At 43.2% G+C, this 14,876-nt stretch overlaps 1 protein-coding gene across 2 annotated transcripts; it reads left to right on the top strand.

Annotated features, from left to right (window-relative positions):
* The first annotated feature begins 3,585 nt into the window (after positions 1 to 3,585).
* On the top strand, positions 3,586 to 12,356 carry Npy1r (neuropeptide Y receptor Y1). 2 transcript variants are annotated; one of them, XM_038327703.1, is made up of 3 exons: positions 3,586 to 3,674; positions 9,639 to 10,544; positions 10,658 to 12,356. In XM_038327703.1, exons 2-3 carry the CDS (start codon positions 9,849 to 9,851, stop codon positions 11,108 to 11,110), a joined length of 1,149 nt encoding a protein of 382 aa, XP_038183631.1. In that variant the 5' UTR covers positions 3,586 to 3,674; positions 9,639 to 9,848; the 3' UTR covers positions 11,111 to 12,356. The 2 variants fall into 2 exon arrangements, with proteins under 2 accessions (XP_038183631.1, XP_038183632.1); XM_038327704.1 differs by having other exon boundaries at positions 3,596 to 3,674; positions 9,833 to 10,544.
* The last annotated feature ends 2,520 nt before the right edge of the window (positions 12,357 to 14,876 follow it).

The following is a 14,876-nucleotide window of genomic DNA, read 5'->3' as shown; positions in this document are numbered from 1 at the left end:
TATGAGCTATTTGACTATACTAATGAGTTTAGTCAAACTGCCTATCTATTGTATTTAATTGCATCTAATGTGTGAACTAAAAAATTCTAACACTTTTCAGAATTTTTCAACTCCCCAAAATCCTAATCTTCCCCCTTCAAGACAGGGTTTCTCTGTGTATCCCCAGCTGTTCTTGAACTCTCTCTGTAGACCAGGATGACCTCGAACACAAAGAACTAACTGACTCTGACTGCTTAGTGCTGGGATTGAAAGCATGAGTCACAATGCCTAGCTCAATCTTAATACTCTTAAATTTCATTTAAAACTCTGTTGTAGGTGCTTTCCCCTATATTTTCCTAGCTGCAATACTATTCAACAGCATAATACTGCACCTTGCATTCTTGGGCCCCATTGTTCAGATCTATGCACTCAGTAGATACCAGGAAGGAAAGCTTCAGATACAGTCACTTCATACAGTATGAACTGATTCACCTGCTCATTTCATTGGAAGTTCTATCCTAATGCACAGAATTTCTCATCAATATCATCCATCTGTGCCTTATTGTTCATATGGAGTATTAATTCCTGTTAAGATTCCTCTGAATGACCAATGTGGAAAAGTCACCTTGCACCACTTCCGGACTTCTCCTAAACGTTTGGATGACAGTGGTACCCTGCATCCAGCGGTGCGACTATTATTATATATTTGCAGGGCTAAGGATCGCATATACTAGGTAGGCTTACCAGTGAGCCACAGCCCAGTCCTGTGTCACGAAATTTTAAAACTGGGCTAGCCTATTAAAATGTTGTGTTTTCTAAGTGATAAAACTAATATTTGCTTAGATTTGATGAGTAAAATTTATCTTCCAGTTTATATGACAGAGAGAAACTGTTAGCCAAGAGAATGTTAGAATAGGTCATTATCTTAGCCAAGAGTATTATATCAGTCTATTACAAAAATTTCAGAAGGAAATAAACAGAATTATCTCTCCCTGGCAAAGACGGTGTTTTTATCTATCAATCCCAGTTAGGAAAGGAGACAACTGATTGTTGGTTTGGGAATTGGAAAAGAGGGCTAGAGAAGTCACTCGGTTGGTAGTGCTTCTCTAGCGTGTACAGAGCCTTGGCTTCAAGTCCAGGGCCACACGAACCAGGTATGAGATAGCATAGACTTGTAATAACAGTGCTCAAGATGCAGAGGCGGGGGGGGGGGGTCAGAAATTCAAGAATGTCCTTGGCTACATATTGAGTCTGAAGTCACTTTGGGCTACCCAGACCCTGTCTCAAAATAGAAAAGAAGAAGAAATCATCTTAAAATTTAGCGCATCTCTTCAGAGAAATTTAAATTGTTTCGCTTATTGTAATTCTCTCATAAAATTACATTAAAGGAGGATGGCAATCTCTCTGGATTATGAACTGGAGATGGTCTTCAATGAAGGGTGTTTCTAAAGTTATGTAAACAGACTGAGGGGCATTTCCAAACTGTGAACCACAAAATTTGTCATTAAAAAAATCTCTTGAGCCCAGTAATCTTTCAAAGGTTTCTTTGTGAGGTTACTGTCTGATGTGGGAGGGTTTTCTCTCTATCTATCTGTTGCTTTCATTGGTTAATTAATAAAGAAATCTGCTTGGGCTGATATGTCAGAACATAGGTAGGCAGGGAAGACAGAACAGAATTCTGGGAGGAAGAGGACAGTGAGATTGTCACCATGAAGCCAGCCTTAAAGTCACCGTGAAGACATGCTGAATCTTTCCTGGTAAGCCACCACCTTGTGGTGCTACACAGATTATTAGAAATGGGTTAAGCAAGATGTGAGAGCTAGCCAATAAGAGGCTAGAGCTAATGGGCCAGGCAGTGTCTAAATGAATAAAATTTGTGTGTTGTTATTTTGGGTATAAAGCTAGCCATGTGGGAGCCGGGCAGGATGAAAAGCAGACCTGCTCACCTCATCACTACAACTGTCTCAGGAACTCAGTTTTATATATGTCCTTTATGGGGACTCTTCATAGAAGCTGAGGTAAGAAAACAATAAACTGCAATGGCCATATCAGTACAGACCTTTTAGGGACACTTCATTAATATTCTTGGAAAACACATAAGTACCCAAGTCCAAATTATAGTCTCAAATCCGAAACAGTTCCTAGCATAAATGATATCCCATGAAAACACATTCTTGGTAAAGAACAGAGTCATCTCACATGTTTCTCTCGTAGCAGTCTAAAGCTAGCTGGAGTGATGATGAAAACTGTAGGAAAACTCCCAAGAACAGTGTGACAGAGGAGCAGAGCAGGCAGGAGGATGGGTAAAAACACAGCATCAGTGGGATAGTCCTAAGGAATTGTAATTCCTCAGTTGTTCCTACTTCCATCCTTGTTGTGACCACTTGTGTGAAATTTTACTGTTAAATCATTGGAGTAGTTTAATGTACATGCATGCCTACTGTTCTATAAACATTGTACATTTAAAATAATCTGACCATAATCCTCTTCCAGCCACATAAAAATACATCCAGTGAAAAATATTTTAGTTAATTTATTCAAGATAGCCCTCAGAAAAGGAAATCATTTTTAACGGGGTAAGTTTCATGTTATTTCATGTCATGGGATTTTATTCTGTTGTTGTTTTATTTTAATGCCAAATAATCATGATTATTTCGGAATGAAATAGCTACATTATAGGCAACCCCCATTTACTGGGAAGATTTTACTTTTTAATAGTTTGAATTGAAATTTACCTAGGTAAATCATGCATTCGTGTTTATGCGTTTGTGTGTGCATTACTCAGCCTTGATTTTTCAAAGTGAACTAAATATGAGATCGGTGTGTCCAAGCAATTAGCCTGAACCACCAAACGCCACGTCCTCCAAGCACACCCACAACGTTCCTTATCAGATAAATCACCAGGGAAATTGCATTGACTCTTCTGACCACCAGGAAAATGCTGGCTTCATCCAGTTCCGGGCTCCGTTCCCCCTTTCCCTAAAAAGGCAGCTAGTCATCAGGAACAAAACTGACTCAAATGCATTTTCTTAGTGAGGGAGAAAAAAGACTATCAAACGGAGATCCGCTACTTTTGCTTTTTCAAGGTCTTCTTTTTGTTCTCTCAGACTGGAGAAAATAACTTCTAGGTACTGGTGTACAGAATTTGAGTGTCACAAAGCCCAGCAAACCCATTAGCCCAGGCTTTGTGGTGAAGTGCATCTTTCTCCCTTCCCGTAAATGACCTCTCCCTCCATCCTCACTCGGGCATAAGCTTGGACTCTCAGAGAAGGACTTCGCCACAAGATGGCACTGACCTGCAGACAAAGGAAATCGCAGTGGCACTGACTTTTTAAACAGGCTTGTGAAAGAGCCTTCCTCGAGTCATGGACTAGAGGGGTGAGAGCTCGGTGCATACGGGTCTGGCAGCGTGGCTTATGTTTAACTGCTTTTCTTTCCAGAACTCCTAGGCAACGCACCTCCGAGGTGTGCATCCGAGGTGCGGTGTTGGGAGGAGGCAGTGGGGAAAACCTTGGGTGATCCTCGTGGGGTGCCATCACATGATCCAGGATGAGGTGGAGTTCGGCTTGAAGGGGGCGTCTCTTCCTAGCTTCCTCAGTCTTTAGGGTTTGAGCAGGAGAAATACCAAAGGAGCTTTCCTCTCTCCGGTGACACTTCCCGCTTCTACACGGGCGAACAGACGGATTCTCCACAAGGTAAGTTTCAAGTCGGTGGTTTAAGGGACTTTTGAGAAATCTCTTATTTATGGGGTGAGGTATAAGAGGAAGAATACGGGTGTCTGCCCGGGTTCTGAGAACTGAGCGGGTTGTGGAGTCCGTCTTTCGCTTTGGCTTCCAGTGGGAGCAGGTGGCAGAAAATGTTCTAGATTGTGGGACAGGTCTGGGACATTACGGATGTGAGACCTCAAAGGGAGAGGGGTACCACTTCTAGAGTTTGCGCATCCCGGTGTCCTGCGGTTGGGGGCTGCCCCCTTCCCCCGCCCATTCCCTTAGAAGGCCGGGGAATTGCCCGGGTTGTCTTCCCTGCACCCGGGTAGTCTTCCTCATTTTTCTGTAGCAGCCCGGAGCCTCTGCCCTGATGGAGATCCAGGAGTTTTCCTAGGTAACCTGATGGGATGCACTGGGCAGGGGTGGGGGCGCCAGCCTTCCGAATCCCGGAGCATTTGTCCTTCCCACGACGTGGGAAAAGGTGGGCTGCCCCGGGCACTAGACCCCGGAGTGGTAATGCCCCTGCCCCAGTCTCCTGTGCCCAGCTATTTCCGGCTGTCGTTCCCCTTGCAAGACTTGAACCTTGTCTTCCTATTTCGGAGTTTTAACCACCCAACTCCTTTTAGGAAGGTAATCATGCTGGGTACAGGTTAGGGTGGACTAGAAACAAGACGGTTTAGCAGGATATCCTGCTGCTCCCCAGGTAGACTGAAGAGAAGCTAACCTTTGAAAGACCCACGTTGGGCAAATGAGAGAGACAGACTGACCTCTTATTCGAGCCATGCTTCATTTGGGCTCCTTCATTTCTGTTCTGATAGTCACTTATTTTGGTAGAGGTACCCTGATAGATCTCCTCTCTCTCTCTCTCTCTCTCTCTCTCTCTCTCTCTCTCTCTCTCTCTCTCTCTCTCTCTCTCTCTTTCTCTCTCTCCCCCCCTCTCTCTCCCCCTTCTCTCTCTCTCCCCCTTCTCTCCCTCTCACCTTCCCCCCTCTGTGCTGTGTGTGTGTGTGTGTGTGTGTGTGTGTGGATCAGGAAGGAAGGTAATCAAGAAGACTCATACAGTTGTACAATACAGAAAAGAGAGGTGAAACAGGAGTTTTGACTGAATCTACCTGAATTCCCTCTGCTAACTTTTAGAGCAAGAAAACCTAGAGGGTGGGGAGAGGGAGTGGAGACAAGGTGTGTTTCCAACTTCCACTGTTTTTCTTTCTTTCTTTCCACCCTCCCTAACTCCCTCCCTCCCTCCCTAACTCCCTCCCTCCCTCCCTCCTCCCTTCCTTTTTTCCTTTTTTATTGGTGCTCTGTGATTTGCCAGGCCCAGCTGGGTCTTCCAAGAAGCTTATCTACAGGTGACACAGCAGGAGGAGGTTGGGGCTCCTCTGTCAGTGCTGACAGTAGTAGCTTTAGCTCTCAGCGATGGGTGGGCTCCGGAGTGAAACAACACACACACACACACACACACACACACACACACACACACACGGGGCAGAGAGGGGAGCGGGGGGGGGGGGGGGGGAGAGGCTTTTTCTGCAGAAAGTTCAATTCCTTACCCCTCCCAAAGACTGGCTGCTGTTTCTGGCTCCCATTTACTAGTGATTCCATGTAATTGTTTTAAGGCGGCTGTCTGGTGAACAAGCCCTTCCCCCATTCCCCGGAAGGAGCAGGGAATTATGTAAGTCATTTAGATAAGCTAGCAGTAACTTCAACTGTGTATAGCAAGGCTGATCTCCCCCCCCCCAACAAGTGAGGGAATTTGAAGAAAAAAGCACAGTAGATTAGCCCAAGAGATGTCTTTTGTGGTAGAAACAGCTCTGTAAACAGCAGAGAAGGAAAGGCCAGCATTCCTACAAGAAAGAAGGAAAAAGAACTGTCCTGGAAGCGTGGGAGAGGGGATTAATTTGCCAACTGCATGCAATGTCTCTGAATGTACATGACATCTGTACTGAGACACAGCCTCTAATTCCTGCAGTGCATAGAGTTGTAAGACACACCCTGGGAGAGCAAATGAAAACAATCTCAGCAATGGCACTTCCCTGACCATTATTCTTTCTCAGAATTATACTAAGGTGCACAAAATATAACTTGCATCTACCACAAAACTGTTTCCCACAACTGGAATGAGTACCGCTCCCATACTTAACAAAAGAAGTAAACTATTCATTGTCTGTGTAGAGAACTTAGCTTCTACCTGGTGGGAAACTATTCCCATAGGACCAGTCTATCAGATGGAATCTCACAGGTATCAGAATAGAGTTGCAGTATGTTTACTTCAACTCATTCGTAAGAGATCCATCTTTACAGCCTATGAGTAGAAATGACGTATCAGTTTTGTGAATTCCTATAGTTGTCAAAATAGGTCTCATATAAAATTTTTCTGTTCTTCCTTCCCCGTGTGAACATGTTGCCCTATGCCCCACGTCCCTCTCCCTGGATCATTGCAAAAGTTAACCTTGCTTCTTTGCCTTTTCTTAAATGTGGTGCAAGCAGCAGGCAGACTCATGATGTTTTTTATTTTCACATTTGTTTATTTAGTGATGGGGTGGGCCTGCATGCTGGGATATGTGTGCCATTAGATGACCACTTGCAGGGGGTAGTTCTCTCCTTGCAGCACGTGGGGAGTGGGATCAAACGCAAGTCATTAGGCTTGGCAGTGAATGAACCGTTGAATCCTCATACTGGCTCCTAAAGTCACATGCCTTGATGTGTTTTACTAAAGGCTCCTCTTGTCTGACAGTAAAAGGTAAGGACTACCAACCCCATAAACACCACTGGCAGCCCCATCTCATTTAACCTTCCCAGTGAGCTCCTTCTGGTCCACCTTCATTTCTCATTCCTCTTCATGACACAGCAGGTGTGTTTCAGCCTTAGAAATTTTATATTTGTTTTTCCCACCAAGGATGCCAGCCCTGAGACGCCCACACAACTTCCTAATTCAGCACTCCTGGGTCTTTGCTCATCAGCCAGGATTAAGTTGCAATCCCTATCAATCCCAGACGCCTTTCAGCTATCGCACTAGGCCTTTTGACTAATTTATTTTTGTCCTGTCCTTCTCTGCCCATAAGGCTAGAAACTCAAAGAAAAAGGTCACTGCTGCCTCCACCAAAAGTATTCCTGATACGAAACAGGTGTCAAGCAAATACTTGTTGGATGAAGTTTTGACAGCACCAACCTTAAGACACACTGGAATCAAAGGAGGCTGATAAGACCAGCGAATAAAATTGGTTTGGATGAAGGGGGGAAATGTGAATTGCTGTTGAGATATAACACCCACCGAAAGATTGGCAGGTGTGAAGATTCAGAAGTATAGATGTAGGCTGGGATAGATCAGTTTTCTTAGGACAGAACAGTCACACCGGAGCTATGTAAGAGTGGAAGACAGAGCGTAGAGCAGCTTGAAGTTCCAGGGTGAGGCGTGACAATGATCCACGTTTCCTGTACCTCACACATCCACTCGGTGGAGCTCAGGGGTAGGACCCCAAGAGAAGCCACAGGCAGCAAGAATACACTTCGTTGCTCTGCTAATGCTATTTTAAATAATGACAAGCTGTCTTCAACTAGTAGCCTCAAGAGGATGTATGGCATCATTTGCCTGACTTATTGAAGAAAGTTGCAGCTTTCCAAACTGTAAAGTCATTACCCACTCCTTCAAGGCTTTCTTTCCCACCCTACATGGCATAAATTAATAACACTCTCTGGGCTTTGGAATTCCTGAGGGGAAAACAATGCATTATCCCAGAAGTCATTTCAGATGGGAGCGTAGAAGAGAGAATCAGAGTCTAATAATGTCCACACCCGAAGTCTGTTCTAGTTAGGATTTTTATTGCTCTGATGAAACATCATGACCAAGGCAAGTTGTGGAGGAAAGGATTTCTATGGCTTAAGCTTCCAAATCATTCTTCATTATTGAAGGACATCAAGATGGGAACTCAAGCAGGGCAGGGACCTGGAGGCAGGAGCTGATGCAGAGGCCATAGAGGTGTACAGCTTACTAGCTTGCTCAGCCTGCCCTTTTATAGAACCCAGGACCACTAGCTTATGAATGGCGTCATTCACAATGGACTGGGCCCTCCCCCATCAATCACCAAATAAGAAAATGCTCTACAGGGTTGCCTACAGCCCAATCTTATGGAGGCATTTTCTCCAGGGCAGTTCTTCCCATTAATATGACTCTAGCTCGTGTCAAGTTGATATAAAACTAGCCAGCACAAGTCATTCCATCCCCACATTTTAAAGCTGTAGTCTGATTTTATGATGGCAACCCTTAGCTTTATCCTCCAGTCTCATCCAGTTAAATTGTGATTTCACAATAGAAAAGACCTCATGTTCTAGAAAGCAGCATTGCTTAAAGAAAGGTTTATGAGAGGTGTCACTTAAAAAATAAGTGCATTTCTGCACATTAAATTCCTCATTTTCCTTTCAATAGAAGTAAATCCACACAGTCTGAGACATTGTTCTAAGAAAGACAGACAGAGAATGGAGCCTCTTAACAGGGGCACAATAGCTAGTTAATTAGCACAAGAGATCCTTTCCATGGATTTCCTTAGCAAGGGGAGAGGTGATCAGAGCTTTCTCTTTTCTTTCTATATAGTAGCTTCTGATCTTTGTGAGGTTGGTATAATTTATCTTGTCAGTAAGACAAGTATGTTTATACTACATAGTGGGGTGAAAATTTAAGATTACAATGAAAATCACACACCTGCTCTGGACACTCACATAACTGGTTGAGGAGAGGGGATATTTCTTTAGATATGGTGTTAGAAATTCTTTAAAATCTGACGTGATAATCAAAATCATAGCGTCTTAAAGTTAGAATCTCCCACACAATGGAAAACCTCCAGGTAGACCCTCATGAGGCAGTCAGACCTTTCATGGACAAAACTCTTGCTTCATTGGCAAGCAGTTTCTTCCATTTGATTCAGATTTTATTCCTCATGGAGAAATCTTTTTTTTTTCTTAAATAATGTATACCTTTTGGTCCTACTTATAATTTCATTAGACATACAACTAAACTTGCTTGCACATACTCTATAGACTATACATTAAAATATGAGAAGACAACTCAATTGTCTGAAGAATTCTCTGCATTAAACATTATATGGTTTTGCAAATGCCATCCTTCATACGACCATGTTTCTTGGCGCTCCACTGTGCAGATCATCTCCTTGTGAAGATTTTGTTAACCTGTCTTTCAAAGCAGTGCCGTGTATGGTTAGCTGCTACCGCAGCCTGATATCTGCACTCACGCTCCCATTACACCTTCTTCGGCACGGTGTGGCGTTGTTAGAGGTTTCTGTCTGGGCATCATGTTGTTTCCTGTACATTCCCATTTCTGCGATGCCTGAGAATCTGCTGTTGGCACCATTTGTCTAACACTTAGGAGGCAGGATGTTTACAAACACTTTACTGATGTGTAGACCCCACAAAGTCATCATATAAGCAAGTCCGGTGAATAGCATTTTTGGGGAGATGGGGGATGTAGCTAAGTTAGTAGAGTGCTTGCCTATTATGCTTGAATCCCTGGGTTCAGTCTTCAACTCTGCTAAAATATCAAATGTGCCTGTAATCTCATCACTCAGAAGGTGGGGACAGAAAGATCAGAAGCCTAAGATCATCCTTGCCTAAAAAGTGAGTTCAGGAGGAGCCTGGGCCATATGAGAGAGACCCTGTCTCAAAAACATTATGGTTGAACTTTAAATATTTTAAACGTATGCAGTACAGCTAGGTGGTGGTGGCACATACCTTTCATCCCAGCACCCTGTAGGCAGAGGCAAGCAGATCTCTATGAGTTCAAAGCCAGCCTGGTCTACAGAGTGAGTTCCAGAACAGCCAGTACTGTTACACTAAGAAACCCTGTCTTACAAAAAATGTTGGCACTGCTTTTGAGAATTTTTTAAAGATTATAATTTTATAAAAGATTATAATTGTTTATTTGCTTTTGTGCCTTAATTTTAGAATTCTGTGAGACAGAATTCATTTTGACTGTCCTTAATAACAACTGGCCTTGATTTGGTTAACGGAGTATTCAGTTCAAGGGAGTGAAGAATTGAGAAGCATTTTGGTGAATAGATTCCAATGTATGGAATAAGAATAACCTGAAGATTTGACCTACAAAGATTTGACATACAATCCATTTGTCTAATCAACAGCAGCAAACCCTGAACAATGAATTCAACAATGTTCTCCCGAGTAGAAAATGGCTCTTTTCACTACAACAGCTCAGAGAATTCTCCACTTTTGGCTTTTGAAGATGATGATTGCCACCTGCCCTTGGCTGTGATATTCACTTTGGCCCTTGCTTATGGAGCTGTGATTATCCTTGGGGTCTCTGGGAACCTGGCGTTGATCATAATCATCCTGAAACAGAAGGAGATGAGAAATGTCACCAACATCCTGATTGTGAACCTTTCCTTCTCAGACTTGCTGGTGGCCGTCATGTGTCTCCCCTTCACTTTTGTGTACACGCTAATGGACCACTGGGTCTTCGGGGAGGCCATGTGCAAACTGAATCCTTTCATCCAGTGCGTCTCCATCACGGTGTCCATTTTCTCCCTGGTTCTCATCGCTGTGGAGCGGCATCAGTTGATCATCAACCCGAGAGGGTGGAGACCAAGCAACAGACACGCTTACATAGGCATTGCTGTCATTTGGGTCCTCGCCGTGGCTTCTTCTCTGCCCTTTCTGATCTATCAAGTTCTGACTGATGAGCCCTTCCAAAATGTAACACTCGCTGCCTTCAAGGACAAGTATGTGTGCTTTGACAAGTTCCCATCAGACTCTCACAGGCTGTCTTACACGACCCTCCTTCTGGTGCTGCAGTATTTTGGGCCCCTCTGCTTCATATTTATATGCTACTTCAAGGTAAGAAAGCCATTCTCCCTTCCCCCCATTGCTTCCCTTCTTCCCTTCTCTGTGTAGACTTTCCCTTGAGGTGGATGCTCTCTCTGCCTGACTCACCCTGTCTTCCTCCATAGATTTATATTCGCTTGAAAAGGAGGAACAACATGATGGACAAGATGAGGGACAGCAAGTACAGGTCCAGCGAGACCAAACGCATCAACGTCATGCTGCTTTCCATTGTGGTTGCCTTCGCGGTCTGCTGGCTGCCCCTGACCATCTTCAACACTGTGTTCGACTGGAACCACCAGATCATTGCTACCTGCAACCACAACCTGCTCTTCCTGCTCTGCCACCTCACAGCCATGATCTCCACCTGTGTCAACCCTATCTTTTATGGATTCCTGAACAAAAATTTCCAGAGGGACCTGCAGTTCTTCTTCAACTTCTGCGATTTCCGGTCTCGAGACGATGACTACGAGACCATAGCCATGTCTACCATGCATACAGATGTGTCTAAGACTTCTTTGAAGCAGGCAAGCCCGGTTGCATTTAAAAAAATCAATATGGATGACAATGAAAAAATCTGAAGCTGCTCGGAACATATGGTCTCAGACTATATCGGTGGAAAAGCAAGCACATGCTTTCCTGCTGCATGCTTTCATTACCTGTGCTCCCGGGGAATGGAGCGAAATGGCTTTGGAAAGTCTGGGACACTCTGTGTTGCATTTGACTGCTTTTTATTATGGTTGCCATGATTACTTGGGACCAACATAAGTGGACTTTGTAATCTTCTGGCAACAGTTTTGACTAGACTTCTTTGGTGTGTGCTGTGTGTTGTATTTGCGTCTGTCTGTCTCTCTAAGCATGTGTGTGAAATTATGCATATAACATAAATATTATCATGAGCACACTTCAAAAGTTGTAGCCACCTGATGTGCTCAAGATTTGGGGCTTTCAAGATTAGATGAGATTTCTGGGACACCAGGCTACCTTTGTTCCATGCTGGCATCATTTCAGCCTGTTACGAGGGTGACAGTATACAACAGTCACCTTTCAGAATGTGCCAGAGCCAAAAGAGAGTCCGATGCCATCTGGCAGCATCTCTCACTCTCTCTTTCTCGAGAGGACTGGATCTGTCACTCCTAATTGAGCATCACGTAAGATAAAGATATGTAAAGAACACATGCTCACCTGTGACTATCACCGGGAATTAGGCAACCCGTATGAATGAAGTGGCAAAGCAGTTGCCTGATTTCTGACAACCAAAGCATTTCAGGGTAATTAGTTTAATAAGCAAATTAGTCTTGCGGCAGAGAATTAAACTGTATCCACAGGACTTGATAGTGGAGAGGTTTTGCCTCGTTTAAGAGCGGGCAGCACTGTCAAGATCTCTGGCACAAACATGTGGACTCTGAGTGCGTTTCCAGCTCACACTGCATAGAAACATAAGATGCATTTTCCATGCAGCAGTGCCTACGTAGTAACCAGTATTTCACCTGCACCGTTGATCCTTCACGGCAGAGGACGCGCGGACGATGTTAAAAGAATGTTCACCTCAGCTGGCAGGTATCCATACCTAACTTTCCCACAACCAGCCTGTCCTAGCTTGTATAAACTGTGTGACATGTGAAGTTTTATAATCATGTACTAATATACTGTAGAGTACTGAGTCATACTAACACATTTACTTTCACATGTCTTGTAATCATGACTTAGCCTCAGAAAAGAGATTTTGAAGAACCGTTTCCATGTATCATAGAAAATGTTAAGTGTGTTTGATGTTAGAAGGGCAAACACTTTCTATATTAAAATCATTTGGGCTTTTTCAGAGGAGTCTGTCTTGTGTTTCTCTTGAGACACCATATTTTCCTATTCATGGCTTCCCTTCCATGATACATGATCTCCACGGTACCCAGTATCCATTTGCTGGTGGGACTGTCTATTCTGTAATCACTGGGGGCTGATTTGTTTTACTTTTCTGGATTTGAAAGATTCCTAAAGGCAAAGACTACATAATAATGATGGCCCACAGTACATTTAGCACAGTGACAAGTAATTAGAGTGTTATTTTAAATATATTTCAGTGGCTGACGAGATAGCTCAGTAGGCGAAGAACCAGCTGTACAAGCGTGTTGTCTGGAGTCCAATCCTGTGTCCCATGTATGTGAATGCTGGGTGGGTGGAGTCCCAGTGCTTCAGGAAGGAGAAGATCAAGGATCCTTGAGCCAAGCTGCACAGACCCAGCCAGCTCTGGAGTCAGCAAAGTGGAAAGCAGCTGAGAGGCACACGCAGCATCAGTTTCTGGCCTACATGTATATAGGCCACACCCAGCACAAAATCACATCCACACACTCATGAACACACACATTCATACCACACATATGCAAATATCTGCATGCATATACATATGTATATATAATTTCTAAAACAAGCTAATGAATGCAGGGAAAATATCTCAATATCCATTCTGTCGCACGGATTCGCATCTTGGTATTTTCTTGGATTCTCCTCCTTAGGTCCCTCTTTACCACGGGACACTTTCTCTTCTGATGTATTAGTTTTACCCCCAAATGAAACAGCAATGACCTTTTAGATGTTAAGATCTGCCCAGGTAAGAGAGAAAATTCAAGAGCCTCTTTCTTTTCTTCCTCCTCTCCTCTCCTTCTTCTCCTGCTTCTTTTCCCTTTTGCTTTTTGAGACAGGGTTTCTTTGTATAGCTTTGACTGTCCTGGAAGTAGATCTGTAGACCAGGCTGTCCTCAGACTCAGAGATCTGCCTGTTTCTGCCTCCTAAGTGCTGGGATTAAAGGTATGTGCAACCACCATCTGGTTTAGAACCAGTTTTAAAATTCATTGAAAAATATCACCTTTAAAATAACTGAAACCTGGGGATTCTTACTATTTGGCATTTTTATGCTCCAAGAAACCAATGGGAAGCTCTCTTTCTCTACTTAGGTGCCTAGAAACCAAGTGTTATGGGGAGCATTCTTAACGCACAGGTGTTTCTCCATTAGGACATTTTCTGAGATGGCCATTTCTAGGATACTTACAAGACTATAGATTCCTTAAATGCATATACATAAGCAACTGAATATCAAATTATTCTGTCTCATCCAAATATGTAAATGAGTTAACAATTGAGTCAAAGCCAGCACCAATGTGTTAGATTTGAAGTAAAAATAAAAGACTACATTAAAGACAAACTATAGAAACATTGGACTCTTAAATTCCCAAGAGACTATTAGAATCACAGTGCAATTAATACAGCTTATATGAACTTGGATGAACTGATGATTACTAGAGTTTTACACCTCTAATCCAGCAAGCACTATGTCAGATCTGGAAGTCCTGAGTAACGTCATTGCCATTCTACACAAGAGGAAAACAAAGCGCACAGGGAAGTACATGTGACACAGGAATGCAATCTACACGCAACTCACACTACTAAGCTAATTACAGACCTGTAATTGTGGTTCCAATAAAGTAATCTGGAAGGCCTGTAGTATAGCTCTGGTGGTAAGGTGCTTGCCTGGCATGCATGGAACTCTTAGTGTGGTGGCACAGGAGTGGAATCCCAGCACTCAGGAGGTGGAGGGAAGGAGGATCAGAAGTTGAAGGCCGTTCTGGGCTTCATAGTGAGTTTGAGGGGAGTCTTACCTTTGTGAGACCTTTTCTTGAAAAAATATATTTCTCTCATTTTCTTGAAGTTTACATTCCCTGGTAATAACAACACAGGAGATGCCGAAACTTTCAGAGAAGAATGGAATAAAACAGAAGAGTGGAGAGGGGCCCACGGCAGCTGTGTGTGTCTGTTATCACCTTCAGAGTTTGAGAAATCTATTTTAGAATATCATTAAATTATACATCTTTATTTCATTTCCTTACTGTCGATTAGATATTCTCATCCCCTATTTGAGCTCACGCATTCTTAGTGAAATATGACTGCATAATGTACACACAGTTACAATAAAAATATGTATGCTCTGTGACATAGGCGAAGCACTCATCTATTGCTAGTGCGAGTACCAACTCATGCAGCCACTATGGAAATCAGTGTGTCAGTTCCTTATGATGACAGGAATCAATCTACTTCAAGATCAGCTATAACACTCTTGGGCATATACTCGATGAATGCTGCATCCTATCACAGAGGCACCTGCTCAACCATGTTCACTGTTGTTCTAGTCATAAAAACCAGAAACTGGAAACAACAGATGAATGGATGAAAATATACCTTTACACATAAAACATACTTTCACACAATGGACTATCACTAAATCATTTTTGAAAAGTGGCATTGTGAAATGTATACAAGTAAATAGATGAAACTAGAAAAATCATCCAGAGTGAGGTA

This window comes from Arvicola amphibius, chromosome 4 (assembly GCF_903992535.2).
Source record: "Arvicola amphibius chromosome 4, mArvAmp1.2, whole genome shotgun sequence".
Taxonomy (NCBI): Eukaryota; Metazoa; Chordata; class Mammalia; order Rodentia; family Cricetidae; genus Arvicola; species Arvicola amphibius.
This window is presented reverse-complemented; position numbering and strand designations above follow the sequence as displayed.